At 39.8% G+C, this 13,629-nt stretch overlaps 1 protein-coding gene across 1 annotated transcript; it reads left to right on the top strand.

Moving 5' to 3' along the window:
- The first annotated feature begins 4,468 nt into the window (after positions 1 to 4,468).
- Positions 4,469 to 8,294, top strand: POLR1F (RNA polymerase I subunit F). Its single transcript, XM_066554193.1, has 4 exons — positions 4,469 to 4,707; positions 4,789 to 4,930; positions 6,054 to 6,262; positions 7,827 to 8,294. The coding sequence occupies exons 1-4, from the start codon at positions 4,469 to 4,471 to the stop codon at positions 8,227 to 8,229; spliced, it is 993 nt and encodes a 330-aa protein (XP_066410290.1). The 3' UTR covers positions 8,230 to 8,294.
- Positions 8,295 to 13,629: the final 5,335 nt, after the last annotated feature.

Raw genomic sequence — 13,629 nt, 5'->3', positions numbered from 1 at the left:
AGGGATTCCTTCCATTGGCTCAAAGTCCCATCCAATCTGGCCTTGAACACTTCCAGGGAAGGGACATTGACAACTTTTGTGGGCACCATGTTTCAGTGCCGCATCACCCTAACAAGGAAGAACTTCTTTCTCATATCTAATCTAAGCTCACCCCTTTTAAGTGTGAAGGCATTCCTCCTTTGGCCCACCACTCCATTCCCCTGTAAAAAGTTCCTCTTCAGCTCTCTTGTAGGTCTCCATTAGGTACTGGAAGGTGCTGTAAGGTCTCCCTGGAGTCTTCTCTTCTACAGCCTGAACAACCCCTCAGTCTCAGTCTGTCCTCAAAGAGAGGTGCTTCAGCCCTCTGATCATCTTTGTGACCCTCCCCTGGACTCACTCCAACCGCTCCCTGTCCTTACATCATGAATGTCACTACAAATCAAGACAAATTAGTAGCTGAAAGAAATTAACATAATTGCTGTCTTATCGCATTTCTTTCCCTTAATGTTTTTCTAAGTCATTTCCTAGCTATTAGGGATTGACCTACTAATTGCTGCCAAAACAAAGCAGAGTCTGCATAGTGTAACACAGATTAAATTTTCAGCCAGGCATGCAGTTCCTCTCCTTCCCTTGGATGAGGGCACTTATCCGTACCAAGGCTATTGTGTGCCATCTGGTGGACTTTCAGCATTTGGTACAATTTACTTAAGTACAAATAAAGAGAGTTCTGATACACTGTCAGGGGAATCTACCTTTTTGGCCATTGACAGTTTCATCTTATCATCCTATATTTGCTCAAATTAATGTATGTCTGACAATAATAACCTAATTCCTCTCACATTTGCAGTCAAATGAGCCTGTACTACTGTAACTGTAGTTAACTTTACTTAACCCTTTGCACTGATAGATTTTATACATAATTGAAAGTCACCCTCTTAAAAATAACTTCCACAAAACAGAATTCCTAACAGAATTTCATACAGAGGACCACAAGCTGACAATCCTCAATGGCATTTAGGTGTTTAGTTCTCAATGACCAAAAATGCTAGGATTAGTCTCTGTTTGTCATGAAGGTCAAAGATATTGAAGCAAACCTATTACCACACAACTTTAAAAAAAAACCTGAGAGTTTGAGTACTCATTCTTCCTTCTAAGTATGACAGCAAGAACTGTCATTAAAAATACTGTAGGGTTAAAAACAAAAAAGGAGAAGCCAGCTAAAGCATTTGAAAAAAAAACCCAGAGCACAATTTTTGTACCATATTTAACCTATGCAGCTGAGGCATTTCTTCATTTATCCTTTTTATAGAGTGCAAGCTGTGGGATAAGGAACCTGTGATGGAATAAATTTCAAGATGCACAAATTCCTCTGGGCACACAGTCCTAAGGGGGAGTGTATTTCCTGCTCCAGCACACTGCCATCAGCATTCTTCCACTCTGCAAGACTTCCAGGATTTTAAAGCTGGGTGAGGGCCACTCTCTGAATGAATGAGCTGCACGTGCCACAACAGAGCATCAATAAGCAATTGGCTGAACTTTCTACCCAACACACGTTGCCAATTCAGACACCTGGATACAAGATGGCAGTGACTGTATGGATAGAAAAGACCGGCTGAGAGGTGCTGAAGCTGTGGTTGTCAAGGAATCTCCTTTTTGGAAACTGGCCATCCTTTCACAGAGTAAACAAGACAAACCCAGATAAAACAGGAAGAAAAAGAACAGCAGTGACTGCAAAGGCAGGTTTTGGGTTTGGTCCCCATTGTTACTTGCAACCTGACCTCTAGAGAAAAACAGTCTCAGCACAGTCTTATCAGCCACTGTGGGACTTGGCAAACATACCAACAGCTGTGCTGGTTTAGACATTGATTTTAGCTGCCTTTTTGGACACAGGCTCACTGCGGTGCTGCTGAAAGGTCAGCTGAGACAGACTCTTTAGGCTGAAAGCTTACATCAAGAAGTGAAAAGTTATACAACCAGGGAAGAGAAATAAGCCAAAAAATGAATGTGGGGATATTAGGATTTAAGTCAAATGGTCCAGATGGTTTTAAGAACTGGCTGGAGGAGGCTGGCATTTGGATTGAAATTCCTTCTTTCATCAGAGTATCTTTTACAGGGAGGTAGTGAGTCCAAGTCATGCCATTGGTCTGAAGTCTCTACAAGACTGCAAGACAACACTGCTTTTGGTACAGACAGACCATGCTGCATCAGCAAGCAGTGGGACCTGGCAGGTGTGGACTTGCAGAGAAAAACAGCTGGTGCTGAGGCCAGGTATTTACAGTTAAAGGATTTCAAACAGGCTATTATGAATTATCTCTGGCCTACCACACAGACTTAATGACCACTAGGATTTAAAGTTCATTCTCCTGATTGCTTTAGCCTGAAAGGAAATCTGGAAGTCCCAAGAGCACTGTGCAATGAAAACCAGGCACAGGAGCAGGGATAAATGGAGATTCAATTAGAAAGTACAGACTCGATTTCTGTAGGGATTTCTCTAGTGACAGAAGTCTATGGGGATAACCTTGGATAGCTGCAGGCCCTGAGAGACAGAGCCTTTCTGACACCATCTTGGCCAACCTGACTGCAGGGTGAAAGACAAAGTCCACATTTTTGTTCGTGCTGCTTTTCCATCTTATTATTAGTTTTCATTTTAAGAGCAAAGGTAGGTTTTTATTATCCTGGATAAAATTGAGTAGAGCCCTTAGTGTATTATATGTTCTCACTGCAAACTAAATCCACTCATAAATAAGAGTTATAAAAATATATATTTCTTTTAGGAATAGAAGTGCATGCAGTTATTGTTTAAGGTCTTTAACCAAGATTGAAAGCACATTGCAAGGTTTAAATATGATCCAAATAGTTGAAATAAAAAATACAATATTTTTCCCAGAAAGTTGAGACCATATAACATGAAATTAATTTCAACAGACATTAAATACCTTGGAGGACTAAAGCCACATAGGAATACAGATTACAGTAGTTCAAGACGTTTTCAATTTTGGAGTTTGGTATGACATCTTTCAATTTTGGAGTTTGGTATGACATCTGAAAGCCATTTTTATGTCAGGTCTTTCACACTAATCCAACTTTACTTGCAGTAAAGTACTGCAAATTATACCATTTGTTTTACTTGTGAAAGCTAATAATGTCCTGTCTTCACAGTATGTTCAGTCAAAGAAAACTTTCTGGTGATGTAGTATTTGAGTAGTTTCAAAGGCTTTTGCATCACTAAATGTTTTATAGGGAGTTCAAGGATTTCTGGTATCTGACGTAAGGCTTTTTTTCAGAAAACAGTGTTTCTGAGCCCTCCACAGTATAAAAGGAATTTTAACACCTGTAATGAAACTGATAAATACTTTTTTCTTTTGTAACTCCCCATATGGATTCAATCAGTTTGAAACTGAACATTTACTATAACAAGTTAAGTTGATATAAATTAGATTTGAATCAATGAGAGAACACCTTTTCAACGTTTTGCATGAGTTCAGTTGAATCGGTTTAAAGTAAAATCATACTGTGCTGCTTTGTGTGGATATAAAGTCTGAATTACTTTTCTGGACAAAGTCTTCGCTAACCAGCCACAAATTCCATCATTCCCAACTGGACAAGGTTTTAGTACTGCAGTTCTAGTTTAGTACTGCAGAAACTATAAGATTTCTGGACAAGGTTCTAACAAGGTTCTAGTACTGCAGTTCACTTTGTAAGTAATTGCAGTGTAGAGTGAACCAGCAACCCTTTTGAGGACTTGTACTTTATTTTGTTCTCCTCAGTCTGCGGTTATTAAATGCATCTAAACATTTCTCACCATATGCATAAACTGGATCTGGGGTCTAGCAGCAGACGACAAATTCCGTATTCTTAAAGCTGCTGTATGTGAAGAACGCCACTAAGATAATTCATCACTGCGTCTGTTGCCTGGATCACCAAATACCCAATTTAAATTCACAAGGCCAATTCACAAGCTTCCAACGCCGAAACTCTCCTGTGTGTTTCCAGCCACTGAGTGAAGTGTGTTCAGACAGTGGATTAAATAATATGATAACGTGAAATAAATAATAATATTAAGAATAAGGATAATATTAAGAATAAGAATAAATAATATTATGACTTTCTCATGGAAACAAATCCACAGGCACAGGTTACCTGCCCCAAGGAGCAGGTGTGTTCGGGGTGGGCTCTGGGCGCGGGGCTGCGCGCCGGGGCTCCGGCCGGCGGCTCCGGGGGCCGCGCTCACAGCGCGCCGCTGCTCGATTCCCCCGCGCGCCGTTCCCTTTACAGCCGGACTCGACGCTCCTTCCAACTCAGAACAGTCCGTGATTCGACATGTAAGACAGGTTGGAAAGAGTTAAAATATGACACCGTCCGGCGGCACGAAACGCCCCGCCGAAGGCGAGCACACCCCCCCGGAACTCCGTCACTGCCGCGGCCGGGCTCGCCGCGGCGGAGGGAAGGGCCTGACGCCATCGCAGCGCGCCGTGGGGCCCGTCCGTGCATGGCCGTGCCGCGGGAGCCGCCCGCCGCCCCGGCGCTGCCGCCGCCCGGCCCCGCCGCCGCCGCCGCCGCCGCCGCGCCCTCGTTCGGCGCGGCCCGCGCGCTGGTGGCGCGGCGCCACTCGTGCCTGGTGGCGGCGCCGCACCGGCGGCACGTGGCGCTGCCCCCGCGCTTCCTGGGCCGCAAGCGCTCCGGCATCCGCGCGCAGCTGGACGCCGAGCTCCTGCGCTACTCCGAGAGGTGCGGCCGCGGGGCCCGGGCCGGGCCGGGGCGCCGGCTCGGCTTGGCAGCTCACGGGGCCCCCCCTCCTTGTCCCTCCAGCCTGCAGGGCGTGCCGGTGGCTTACGACAACATCAAAGTGGTGGGGGAGCTCGGCGACATTTACGATGATCAAGGATTCATCCACCTGGACGTGGAGGCGGACTTCATCATCTTCAGCCCCAAGAAGGGCAAGAAGCTGGTGGTATGCGAACGCCTTGGCGTCTCGAGGGATGGGCTTTTTTTATTAAGTGGTCAAAACTTGGCTTGTCTCCAAGACAAAGGGGTCCGGGGCTTAGGTGGAGATGTATTTTAGTTCATGTTAGCTTATTCGTTTATGGGTAGTTCATAACAAATTTTAGTAGTTTGTACTAGAACTTTTTACTGTAATTTGTTCTGTCTCTAGGTTTGTTGAATTTACATGTAATTATTTATTGCTAAACCATTGTATCATAAGGATTGCATGTTTAATAGTGTATCATAACTGCATGTAACATACTGGTGTTCCATTCTGAAGAGCACATAGTTCTCAACCAGATGCATTTGTTACAGTGACAGGAATGTTTAGATGCTCTCGAGTTCAGTTCCTCCAAGCACAAGAGCAGTACATCAAGTTGAAGCCTGCCTTTCAGTAATGGAGTTGTATGGATCACAGAACAGCTTTAAGCTTGTCAAAAGCCTTGCTCAGCACTTGTGGGTAAAGCATGTTGAGAGTTGGCTTAGATTCATTGTTGTGCCATACCTTTTGCAGCACAGGTGGTGTCTCTATAATTGTGTTTCAGGGTGAATGTGCCATCTTCCTTGGAAGAGAATTGAAAATTTTTCAGTGTCCGTCATTAATTCTATGGGTAAAACAAAGGTGGATATGGATTCATATGCACATGTGTCAGACACCCACTGAACAGAGTATTTAGAAGCTTTTTATGTGTCTTCCCTATCTTCAGTTGCTAAGTACTGCTGTGCCAGCCTGAAGAGCATTTTAGTCAAGTAAATCAGACTTAAAATGGCTTCAAAGCAAAGTCGATCACTGAAGTTTAAGGAAAGAGTTACCTACTCTGTTCAGGTATTCACTGTAGCTAAATCCCATGTTTTGACTTCTCCTCCTGCAGTTCAGTTCTATTTTCAGAGGAATTGTATGAAGAGTTTACAGGACTAACTTTGATTTTTAGTGAATGAGCGTTAACTTATTGCTAGATAAACTGACTTCCTAACTTGTTCATAAACTCTTACTGAAAGTTTTCCATATGGGAAGCTAAATATTTAAAGGGTTTGCATTGAAAGGGATGATTTTTGCTGTAGACTTGCATGACATTGTTTTTCTTTTTTAGGGTGTAATTAATAAAGTGGCCCCTAGTCACATTGGCTGCCTGATACATGGGTGCTTCAATGCATCTATCCCCAAGCCTGAACAAATGTCCCCTGTACAGTGGCAAGAGCTGGGGTTAAAAATAGGGGATGAACTGAAATTTCAAGTGTTGCACTTGGATTCTGATACAGCTGGGGTGTTCTTCATTCGAGGAGGACTCACTAAAAGCAGGTATGGTGCCTTAAAAGAGAATATTTTTAACTGATTTAAGAAGTTTTTTGCAAGCTAAGTGATTTTAATTACATCTTAGTCTTTCAGCTTTTTTATTTTTACACAAATATAATTGTATCTATAACTATATATATAACTATATACATATATAACTATATATATAACTATATACATATATAACTATATATATATATATATATATATATGTTGTCTTAAACTAAACTTTCTGCTGTTTAAGACTCCCATGGAAGTTTTCTCTGGAAAAAATAAAACTAATTGTTTCTTGAGCTTTAAAAATCTGAGTATATTGACCTATTAATTGTTCATTGTATATATAATATATGCTCAAAATAGCACATCCAGGTGTCCAAGAGTAGCTTTGTGCGTAGGCTTTTCAAGTGCAAACAGTCCAGGGGTCCTGAACACAATGGTTACATTGAAAGTTGCAGACAAACATGCATATGTATTGTATAATGATAAATACATGACTTAAATACTTGCTAAAACATGAGAATTTCAAAGATGAGAAAATGTGTCAAGTTCCTCCTTAGGCCTCTCTAAGTTTATAGGGCACCTTGCAAGAAATCGTGTCTTCAGAAGAGTTCATTCATGTTTTTCTTCTAAAACAGTCCTTTACTGAGCAATGTTTTTCTTTCAACATGGTTTTGGTTTTGATTAAATGTATAAAATGACTCCTACTGGCAAATTCATAGCATTTTTTGTTTGTTTCTTCTTTTGATCTGGAAGGATGCTCTGGATCGTTTCAGTGGACTTGCAGTGAAAGTTAGCAGTTTTGTCTTCAGTGCCTCTGGGGACATAAAAACCTTCATGGTTTTTAACTGCATTCTTTCCATATTTGTCTTAGACATTTTTTCCAGTGTTCTTGGTTGCAAGGTACCTCTTGGGGGAGGGAATCTGGTGGTTTTTTGTGGAGTTTTTTGGGGGTTTTGTTTTTTAGGGTTTGTTTTTTTGTGTGTATTTTTGGGGTTTTTTGTTTGTTTGTGGGATTTTTTGGTGTTTTTTGGTTTTGTTTGTTTGTTTGTTTTTTGTTTGGTTTTTTTGTTGTTGTTTTTTAATACTTTTCAGGCATCACCTTTGTTTTAATTAGAGTAGGGTAATTGCTTGGTAAAATCAGCAGTGTGCCTCATATATGACTGAATAGGCCACTAGCTGGGTGTTTTTGTGAATGACTTTAAAAAACCCAAAAAATCTTTACTACACAATGTGTAGTTATGAATTAGGGGATGAATAAGCACTAGAAAAGAGGAACTACCAAATGGTCTGTATGGCACTTTAGCGAAGAAATTTAGGCTAAGATTTGATAGAGAATAATTATTATGTGTTAAAAAGGAAGCTGGTAAGGTAATAGAAATTACCCTGAGAGTATTAAACTTTGATTCTTGGTGACACAGAGTATCACATTCTCCATCTGTTGTTGTTTTTAGCAAATGTTTATCTTCTGTCTGCTTGATGTAAATACATGTTTTAGCAAATTTTGACGTTTCACTATGTGAGGTGCCCTAACATGTCTCTAATCCAGTTTATGTTGTATATTTCTTTACAGCATGCGGCCCAGAAAATCTGATGGAGTCCCTGAAAGTACAAATGGGGATGAAATTCAAAAGCTTGACCACCAGGAAAATGGCCTGAATAACAGTGGGGAAGTTAATGTCACAGAAGAGCCTTCAAATGAGATGGGTAACCTTGGGAGGGAAAATGAAGAGCCAGGTGTTGATGCTGTGAATGGATTATGTGATGATAAAAAGAAGAAGAAGAAAAAGAAAAAAGACAAGGACAAGCAAGGAGAACAGGAACTTGTATTGCCTACCAGTGACTCCAGTGGTTACCAAAGTGACCATAAAAAGTCAAAGAAAAAGAAAAGAAAGCATTGTGATGAAGTTGAAGAAAGTGAATTATCTCAGCTGTCAGAAAAACCCAAAGCAAAAAAGAAAAGGACTAAGGTCTGAAGTGCCTTCCCTGCCTTACATTTCAGATGTTTTTCATAAGTTTCAATAAAACCCTGTTTTGAAAATGTGCATCACTTTTTCTTTACTACACGGTCTGCTCTGCTTGGTCAGATGGTGTTTGTGTCAATGTGTGCACCAGCAGTTTGAAAGGCAGGATCTTTTAAAGTAGTGATAGAAGCAGTATCTGCCTGGCTTTTTTACTGGAAAACAAGGCTCAAAAGAACTGTGGAATGTAATTACAGGAGCACATGCATCACCTCTGTGTCTGCTTTCCTGTTCCACATTTGCATTAGCCAGCTGGTAGTTACAATGTGTGCTACTGTAACTCTTTTGCCAATCGGTGTCTTGATTTTATGAGAGTAGATTAGGATTATCTTTGGGTTTCTGGGAAATTCATGTGAATTCCCAGGAGGCTTAAAAGAGAATTTTTTTTTTTTGAGTTTGAATTTTCAGCTTTTGGTTGCAGCTCTTTTCAGTTGTGAGGAGCTCTGGGGAGAACTGTAGTGTGACACGGTATAGTGTTTCACCAAGGTAGGAGGCCATGATGGCGTTGCTATTGATTTACCTATTACAAGAAGAACATAACCAGCTCTTTGAAGGCCTTGTAAGTAAACAGCATGAATGTGGAAACTTGCTGCTCATCTCTGTTCCTAGGTGATAAAACATTTTGCTGTAGTGATTAATGTGATGCTATTAGCTCACTTCAGTAGAAGTGTTTACACCTTCTAATAACATCCATTCACATTGAACGTGTTCTGAATTTCAAGTGTGACAATACTTAGGGCTCACTTTGTGGTGTATTAATGTCTTTTATACTTCTTAAAACTCCAAATGTACCAAGACAAAGTTACCAGCTTACGGGCTTGATGGTGTGACAGTACATAGTAGGCATTTTAAAGTTATGGCACTATAAAGAACCAAATCAAGACTTTTTGAAGACTTACAAGAAAGTGCACTTAAGTAGCTAATGCCAGCAGTAGCAGCAGAAACTGCAGGATGTCCTCTTGTGTTTGCTCTTCAGTGTACTTCATCTTGAGATGAAGCCAGTTTCTGAGCAGTCCTGAGGTGAGCATGGATTGTCCCTGTTGTGTTCCTATGTGTGATGATTCTGACACTTGATTTCCATGCAATTTCATAGACACTGGCTCTTCTATCAATTTCCCCTGTACTGTGACAAAACCTGAGAAATCAAATGATGTTTGTAATGTATTAAACCATGCTGCAAGGTCAGCTGAGGGCAGCATTCTGGTGTGTTCATGGTTGCAGATAAATGACACAGAAGTCCCATGCTGATGTACTTAAAGTACACAGGCAGGCTGAAGGTTGAGACATAATTTACAGTCAGAAATTATGTGCTAGTTCCCCCTATATGTATGTGTATATATATATATATATATATGTATATATATATATATATATATATATATACATATATTTCTGTAGTGACTTGGGGGAGAAGTTGGATGGATGAGTAAGAAACATCAGAAGATGGCAAGCACAGATATTTTTTGATGATGCCAACATGAAGAGAAGGATGGAGGCAGTTACTGTTGCAGATGAACCAAAGATTGGGTCACATGATTTGATCTCTTACTCCTTAATACTCACTGTATCTCACTTTCCCTTCAAGGGAAGGGAAACACATCTCCAGTCAAGCCTCACCAGTTGATAGAAGCAGTTTGTAGCACCAAAAGTCTGTTTTGCTCTGTTCTGCCTTTTCATCAGCATGCAAAGGAAGGAGACATTCAGGGGGAAGCAGTGAAGTTGCAAGTAATGAATCAAGTAACAGACAATAGAAATTATTTCAGCACTTTGCTCTTTTTCCACTTCTGCTCCTTTACTGTTCTCTTACTGGAAATGGCTTACTGTAATGCAGCAAACTGTGCAAACTGTTTTGTTGATGATTAGTCTTTTCTGAAAGCCTATGATAGTCTCAGTTTTGGGCCTTACTTAGAGGCAGGTATATTTTTGGCACAGAAGTTTGGCTGACACCCACTTTTATCATTTTTTGGTTTTCTTTCTTGGATTACAACAAAAGAGAGCAATTAAAAATAAAGGCAGGAGCTGGCAATTAATGATTGCTGAACAAGTTGTTTCTCCAGTGATACAAATACCATAACATGTTAAATTCCTGCTAAGTTTTGTGTCTTTGGAAGGGGAAAAGTGAAGAAAATATTTCAAAAAAGAAGGAAGAAAAACGTGGTTTACAGAACTGGAGGCAATGTTGGCAGCCTCAGAGCTGCACTGTTGATGTTGCTGTAAATACTGTTTTGACATTTGCTAAATATGGCAAGAAAACTTGGATTTTCAAAAGTGAATTTTCACTCTGATCATGATTTAAATCACTTGTCTTTATTTTTTCCCCATAAAAAGGCAAGATTTTCTGATGCTTGTAATTAACAAAGGAGCTGAACTTGACACTTTCCAATAAAGTTTTTCTGAAGTTTGATCTCTATAAACCTTTAAGTTTCTGTGTTCCCTTGGACTACAGATGAAGAGTTATACTGAATTTTAAACTGGGGCAAGATTTTTGAGTATATAGAACAATCATTTATAAAGCTTCCTGAGAGACCAGGTGACTATTTTTTTTGTACAGCCCTTCTGTTATGTTTTTTCAGGGTGCATTCTAGTACAACTCATGTCACATAGCAAAAAGAAGGTTAGAAAGTAAAATTGTATTTTATCCTATAACTGTATTGATAGTTACACCAAGGTAACTGTGATCTAGAGAAAAAAAAATTGCTGGATTTATTTTTTTTTCTGTTTAAACAATAAGCTTGTAACAAAGCCAGTATTTACTTATAGCTATGGTTGATATTCTTTTGTCCTTATTACAGAACATGAAGTTCCAACTTAATCATCTATAAGTTTCTAAAATAGAAACTGCTACTTTGTAGTATAAATATTTTGATTCTGCAAATGTTTCTCAGTGTATTGTATGTCTTTGGCAGAAGAGCAAGCTGTCTTACAGGCAAATATTTTTAGCTGTCTCTAAAACAATTGTTTTGTATTCTCTGAAGCTTGCAATAATCTGCAGTGCTAACTTTTGCTCTTTGTCTTTTCCTTGCTTCTCTTAGAAACAAATTCTTTGCTTTTGACTTGGCACTTTGCTACTGCTCTAAATACTTAGCCCAAACAGCCCAGTGGATGAGCTCTAGGGAAAGGTTTTTAAAGGTCTTCAGCAAGCTAGCTGCCTTGTGGAAAAACATGAGCATGATCAAATCTGCCTCTGAGTAAACAGTTTGCCTTTGGAAGCATCCCAACCTTAGATAGCCCTCAGACAGCACAGACCTTTGCTGTGAAAAGGTTATGTGATCTGATGCTCTCAGGATTATAACTGTTGGCCATGGAAGGACTGAAATAGTTTCATTCTAATCAAAATGTTGATTCAATTCTGCTATTTAGCTTTTAGAAATTCTGTATATTTAATAAAGTCTGAGAGATTTCAGTATCCAGTAGGCTTTGTTTATAAGGAACTTCTTTGTTTTAAGTATCTTCTGGATTCATGTGAACAAAAAATAAGACTGAAAATCCAGCTTTGCACTTCTCCAGCACTGTCAGTAGATAAGTTTTTTACCTACACAGCTCAAGATTTTTTTGCTCTTCATGACTTTACACATAATTAAGATAAAATTGTGTTGAAATCAGTTGTAAATATTGTCCCAAGCCACTCAACTGACCTGATGTTAAGCAAGTAAAAGCAATTGCAGCCTGGCCATGACTTCAAGTTCCCCTGAAGCCAACTGTCCTATGCAAAGAAGGAATAAGCTTTAATTTTGCCATTTTAAGAACCCCTGCTCCATAAGACTGAATACAAGATGATCTCCTCCCATTTCCCAAATGCTGTGATACATCTATAGAGTATCACTGCTGCTAGAATGTTTCTGTTACAACCAGAGACAGTTGAACTTGGAAAAGAACTTACTTGAGAAATCTATCTATAAAAACAGATCAAATGAACTTTCTGTACAGGTGAGTGAAACTGCAGCAGTTTTTACTACATAGCAAAGAAACCTTACAAACAGAGGAAATAATTTTGTTACAAGATTCGTTATCAATACCTTCCTCTTTTATGGATTATTTCAGTGGTTTTCATATGATTAGAAAGTTAAGCTGTGACCTTTGGTCTCTACATTTGTATGATACTTAGTAAGAATACAGTTAAAAAGGCAGGGATAACTATTGCCCTTTGAAGCTCTCTTGCTCATTATTACCTATGTTTCTCTTTCCTTTATATTTTCTTTCACTGGTGCCTTTGGTGTGTAGAAACTTCTCTAAGAATATTCTTAATACACTGTAAATACGATGTCCCATTCAAAAGCAGGATTTCATTGTGCTGCACAAATTGAGTGAGAAGTGTATTTCAGAGGCTCTGGTAAGACCCAATCTGTCAGTACTGTGTTGCTTAGAAGCTCACATTAGGTGAGTGAAGGTTGGACACTGAAGAAGCAAATCTTTATCAAATGCTTTGACTTGAGTTGCAGGTAAGGTTGAATTCAGAAATAAATTTCAGTTCTACCTTCAAAGCCATCCTGAGTGGGCATGAGCTCATTGTGGTACCTCCATGCCCAGCACATGCACCTCCTGATGGAGACTTGGAGAGCAGCAGTCAGTGGAATTGCAGGCTCTGTGAGTATAATCCCAGATTTCATTGAAAGCTTTTGGTCAAAATTAGTATGGAATAGCTCCCAGTCATTCAGGGAGCTGACTGAAGGCAGTGTCATCTTGTTTTCGAAGAGTAGGCTACAGCTCCCAGTGATAAGTCACAGTCTGTGCTTTTTATTTCCTTATAATAAATGTGTTAGCACATGGATAACTTTATAATTCTGTATGGATCAGTCAAATCAACATTTAAAGGCTGGACTAAAAAGAGAAGGCAAATTTATCCTGCTTCAGTAAACATGAATATTAATATCAGAAAAGTGAGACTTTTTGGAGCACTATAAAATTTTTGGATCAGCTCCTTTTTTGTTATAGATAACAAACCAATGACGTCTGACCCTCTTTCAGGATAATGCCATTTTCTAATATATATGTTTGAAGGTTCATTTTTTCTCCAGAGATTTATGGGCTCACAGATGACCACTTTCCTAGAAGGACAGCCATTTGTCTCTTAGCTGAAAAAATGGCCACAAACTGCCCCCTCCCCCAGAAAAAAATCCCAAACCAAAAAGTGCACAGATGGTGTAGGTATTCCTAGTTTCATTATGGAGCCTCTCAGTGTTAGCTTGTGGGTTTGTGATGCTGGGCTTGCCTTCACCTCTGGTGTATCTGCATTCTACCCAGAGAAGCAGTTCAGGACCTCTGCCTTTCAAAGAAATTTCATATATTGTGACTAAAAATAGGTCTGCACTGATGATGTATGGGGTGTGCTGATAGCTACTTTTGATATGATTTTCT

The sequence above is a fragment of the Molothrus aeneus genome, chromosome 1 (assembly GCF_037042795.1).
Source record: "Molothrus aeneus isolate 106 chromosome 1, BPBGC_Maene_1.0, whole genome shotgun sequence".
NCBI classification, from domain to species: Eukaryota; Metazoa; Chordata; class Aves; order Passeriformes; family Icteridae; genus Molothrus; species Molothrus aeneus.
This window is presented reverse-complemented; position numbering and strand designations above follow the sequence as displayed.

What these genes read in the sequence shown, in the direction of transcription:
- POLR1F (XM_066554193.1), top strand. Translation starts at nt 4,469, where the DNA reads ATGGCCGTGCCGCGGGAGCCGCCCGCCGCCCCGGCGCTGCCGCCGCCC. An exon ending in CTCCTGCGCTACTCCGAGAG is followed by an intron (nt 4,708 to 4,788) that starts GTGCGGCCGCGG and finishes TTGTCCCTCCAG; the next exon opens with CCTGCAGGGCGTGCCGGTGG. An exon ending in AGAAGGGCAAGAAGCTGGTG is followed by an intron (nt 4,931 to 6,053) that starts GTATGCGAACGC and finishes TTTCTTTTTTAG; the next exon opens with GGTGTAATTAATAAAGTGGC.